This window comes from Malaclemys terrapin, chromosome 1 (assembly GCF_027887155.1).
Source record: "Malaclemys terrapin pileata isolate rMalTer1 chromosome 1, rMalTer1.hap1, whole genome shotgun sequence".
Lineage (NCBI taxonomy): Eukaryota > Metazoa > Chordata > Testudines > Emydidae > Malaclemys > Malaclemys terrapin.
Genome location: NC_071505.1, coordinates 348,170,054 through 348,174,794, shown reverse-complemented (window position 1 = coordinate 348,174,794; position 4,741 = coordinate 348,170,054). Strand labels below are relative to the sequence as shown.

Below are 4,741 nucleotides of genomic sequence, written 5' to 3'. Positions count from 1 at the left end.
TTATTTGTAGTGAAATTTATTTGAGAAATGTATCATTTATTTTTTGTTGCTTTATTGCTTTATTGTTTCTGTTCCAATTACATTTTTTCTATGATGAAATGTGCACACCGCACCATACCAAACAGATCCACCTACAAATGGCAACGACTTTGTATAATGCGGTGGAAGCGTAATAGAAATCCATCAAAATGCACAGTACCACTTAGAGACAAACGCACAGTGCCGACTGAAGACCAGATCTCTCTGGAGGAATCAGCTTGGCTAGTTATTCACGGCTATGGGTAAAACAGTGCACAGTAAGATTTATTTTCCTAAAGCTTCTCATGCCAATCCTGGAATACGTTCCACATATCCCACCGGGGGACCCGCCCTCAGCTTGAGAACCTCTGGACTAGGTGATCTAATGGCTCCTTCTGGCCTTAAACTCTATAGGTCTACTAATCATTATCTTGAGTGGATCGTTGTCTTGGATGCAACTTGAACAAGTTGCTCCTCTGAATCCTGATAGGCACTCAACAAGGATAGATGCTGGACAAGAAGAATCAGGATTGTCACAGTAAAACCAGGATATATGGTCTCCTTACCCTCTAAACCAGGTCCTTTTCTGTCTTGGGGCAAATCTCACAATTATCCCACTCTTTGAGCTGGGAACCACACCCCCTCCATGATAAAAGCTTACCACCAAGCAGGTCCAATGAGACACCTCAGTCTTGTGACCAGAGCTACACAATCATCTCCATACTCCTTAAACACTAGTAGGCTTATTGGAAAACAGCACAAAGCGTTAGAAAAAATGGTTTTAAAATATCAGGCAGCTGTCACATGTCTACACTCATCTAACTCACAAAGCACTGATAGCTAAGCTATACGGGGTTTGCTCTGGCGACAGAGAAACAGAACTGGCCCAACTTATATTTTTTGGGACAACAAGGAGCTCTTGGGACCCAGCCTAGTTTCCCTGTGTCTCTGAGAGCATCTTCCCATGTGTTTGCCCCTTTCCTGTGGAAGCAGCCTTTGCTGAAACCTGTGTGAGCCTGGGTCCAGTCACCATAGTGCTCAGCCGCATCAGTGTTACAGGGATAATGTGTGAATCTGACCTTTGCCCACAGACTGCTTTCTCCCAGCCAGACCATCTAAGATGATGCCCCATGGCTGTTGCTCCATTGTTTGACAGTTGGACCCATTCAGCCTCAATGGGTGGCAAACACCAGTCTAGTGACTGTCTGAAACTCCTGGCGTTCCTGTGATGCTCCAACGTTCCCCTCATAAATCCACTCCTACCCCTCACTATCACCCTGAGCACCTCCACATCTGCCACAGACACCAAGGTGTTGGAGTCACAGGGCTTCCCAGAAGCCAGCTGTCACAGGAAGTTGTGTTCAAAAAACCTTTTATACACAAATGTCAGTGGCTTTGCTCTATGGAACCCTGACACAGCCCTGATTTTAGGGTTTCAGACTATCTGAGCACCTTAAATGTATTTATCCTTCTGCCACCTCTGTGAGGCAGGGTAGGGTTATTATCTGCCTGTGCAGAGGCCCAGAGACAGCCAATGACTTGCCCATGGGCACACGTTGTCGGGGACTCACACCAAACTCTGCTGAGTCACGGAGCAGGGACAAACCACAGGACCAGACATCCAGACATCTGAGCATTGACAGATCCAGCTGGAGTCTCTCCTGCACTGCAGCGAGCAGGGACAGCAAGAGCCATTACTCCTAGGATGGTCAGGGCAATGGAGGGCCTGTATTTCAAGGAGAATAAAAGAGCTTGGTTGGTTTAGCCCAACACAACACAGCCTGGGGGCTGGGCTGACCTCTGCCCATTGGTAACGGCTTCCAAGAGCACAACCTGCTCTGGCCAAGTCCCTGTGAACAGGGCCACCCTAGAGTGCCCCCATGGGGCCTGAGGTAGCCCTGTAGGGGCCCTGTCCTTCTCTCTAAAACCCTTGCAATGACTTACTCTCAACTTGGGGTACTTAAAGAGGTCACATTAATTCAGTCTTCTCCAAAACGCAGACTCTCCGACCCTCCAGGCCCATCCTCCTCCTTTACTCAGGAACCCCACTGCCCTGTTTGCTGTGGTTAGCATTGGTTCAGGCTTGCCACACACCCCACACCATCTCTACCCACTAGGTCCTTCCCCCTGCTCCTTCACTTCCCCTGAGGCTCTGCCCCCAGGCCAGGCCACAGCTGGGCCTTGGTAAGAGCTACCCAGGGAGCCCAGGCCACTGTGGGGAGACCTGGACTCTCCAACGTCCCTGCGGGTATGTCCTGGGGTGTCCAGGTGTGAGGGGACACAAGCTGGGAGCTGCTCTTGGGGCCCACAGCCACTTTCCCAGGGCAGGAGGAGTGTCTGGGGCTCCATACAGTTGCTTTGGCTCCCTGGGCAGCTCTTATGACATCCGATCTTTGGCGTTGGGCCTGGAGAGGGGGCAGAGCTTCTGGTAAAGAAGAGGAGCAGGGGTGAGGCTTGGGAGAAGGGATGGGGCAGAGGGGGAAGAAGAGGAGCAGGGGCTGGGTCAGGGCAGGCACGTGGCTCCTGCATATCTTCTGCTTTTGCCTTTGGAAAAGGTGGTCTCCCTACACTGAATGGGCTGGGCTGGGACAGGAGGTCGCCGTGACTCTATGGAGGAGCTGAGGCCAGTGTCCACCACTTTGGGTTGCTGGGGAAGCAGAAATGGAGCAGACAGGGAGGGAATCTGGGCCTGAGTCTCTTTCCAGGACTCCTGTGTGTCAGACCCACACTCACACACAGCTCTGCCCTGCCTCAGTAGCTGTGCTGTGTGCCGAGCCATCAATGGGGGAGGGGAGAGGCTGCCTGAATGGCTTCTCCTGGGACCCTGCGTTAATCATGTTTCTGACAGGACACAGTCAAAATTACCTGGCTGAGGGTGTAGGGGAAGGGTGGGTGTCCGTACCCCTTGAATAACCCCATCCACACCTGGTGCAGCCCCATGGATCACGCTGCACCCAGAGCGCTCAGGAAGGGTCAGGACTGTGACTGCACAACAGCTCTGCAGCTTTTTTCATGGCCCGGGGATGTTTAACCAGAGACGGACCAGTGGCAGGTCAGGTGTCATGGGAACAACATTCACATCCCTTCTCTTTATTGACTGTATTGCCAGATTTTCTGAGGTCAAAGCAGCCACCGATATGGCTATTTAAGGGCCAAGAACTGGCTGGTGCCCTGGATCTCCATGAACACAGTCACTATGTGAATGCTGCTGCCTCCCAGGGTCTCCTTCTCCAAGTGCCCTGTCCTCACTCACCAGCTGGTGAGGACAGCTCCTATTCCATTGCTCCAAGCCTTAGATCCTGTCAGAAGCTTTCTCTATTGAATGGAGATTAATAGCTCATCTGGTCTTGGATGTAAGGGTCCAGAATGGAATAAGTGGAGCATTTTTTCATCTCCCGTGTCACAGGCACTGGAGCTGGTCGATGGACTGACCCTTCATTTGATGAACAACCTGATTATCCTTGCACGAAGGTGTTTGCTTTTCATGCTGTACACAATTGGGTTCATCAGGGGTGGGACCAGCAGGTTGGTATAGCCCAGGACAATCTGAAGTAAGTGAGAAGAGCCCTTCCCAAATCTGTGTATCACAGACAAGCTGATCTCTGGTATGTAGAAGAGCAGGACGATGCAGAGGTGGGAAATACAGGTTTCCAGGGCTCTGAGACTCTCCACCTTTGATGCGACACTCAGCACTGTTTTGAAGATCATCACATAAGAGAGGAAGATGAGCAGCGAATCCAACCCCAACGTTAAGAGTGAAGCAGATAAGCCATAGATGCTGTTGACTGTGATATCCGAACAAACCGCCTTCATGACCTCCTGGTGCAGGCAGTAGGAATGGGAGAGGACATTGGCTCGACAGTATTGGTACCGTTTCAGGAGAAGGGGGAGTGGAACTATTATGGCCACCCCCCTTAGCACACACACCAATCCCATCTTGGCTATTATCGGCAGGGTTAAGATGGAAGCATATCTCAGTGGGTTACAGATCGCGACAAAGCGGTCAAAGGCCATCAACAAGAGCACGGAGGATTCAATTAATTGAAGCAAGTGGATGAAGAACAACTGGGCAAAACAGGCATTGAGGCTGATCTCTCTAGAATTGAACAAGAATATGCTCAATATCGTTGGTAGGGTGGCTATCGATATGCCAAGGTCTGTGATGGCCAACATGGAAAGGAAAATGTACATGGGTTCATGGAGGCTTGGATCTATTTTTGTAATGAACAGAATGACTGAATTTCCTGCTATCAAAATAGCATAAATTAAGCAGAAGAGGATAGAAATCCAGAGATAGACGTCTTCCAGCCCAGGTATGCCGGTGAGAAGGAACACTGCAGAGTTGAAGTTGGTGTCATTGACAGTTGACATAATGTACTAGGCAGGTCTGAGAAGTTTTGAACTTTCTTTCCTAAAAGGAAAAAGAACATGAGACTAGATGATATTTAGCTAGACATCATTCTGCTCTGAGCTGAAATCTAGAGACTCTCAGGACTTCAAGGTAGATCAGGAAAAACATAGTCATGGATTTACAGCACCGATAAGAAGATGGGCACTGCCAGACTGGATCAGACCTGTAGTCCGTTTAGCTCAGTATCCAGTGGCCAATTCCAGATGCTTCAGAGGAAGGTTCAAGAAGCCCTGCAATAGGCAGCTATGAGATAACTTGCTCCCAGGGAATGTTTCCTCCTGACACCCAGCAGTTAGACATATTTTGTGGTGT

At 49.8% G+C, this 4,741-nt stretch overlaps 1 protein-coding gene across 1 annotated transcript; it reads right to left on the bottom strand.

The window, feature by feature from the left end:
• Positions 1-3,453: 3,453 nt before the first annotated feature.
• On the bottom strand, positions 3,454-4,389 carry LOC128836953 (olfactory receptor 51G2-like). Its single transcript, XM_054027700.1, has one exon. The coding sequence runs from the start codon at positions 4,387-4,389 to the stop codon at positions 3,454-3,456; it is 936 nt and encodes a 311-aa protein (XP_053883675.1).
• Between the last annotated feature and the right edge of the window lie 352 nt (positions 4,390-4,741).

Bases quoted from the DNA above. Each gene is read 5' to 3' on its own strand.
- LOC128836953 (XM_054027700.1), bottom strand. From the start codon at position 4,389: ATGTCAACTGTCAATGACACCAACTTCAACTCTGCAGTGTTCCTTCTC.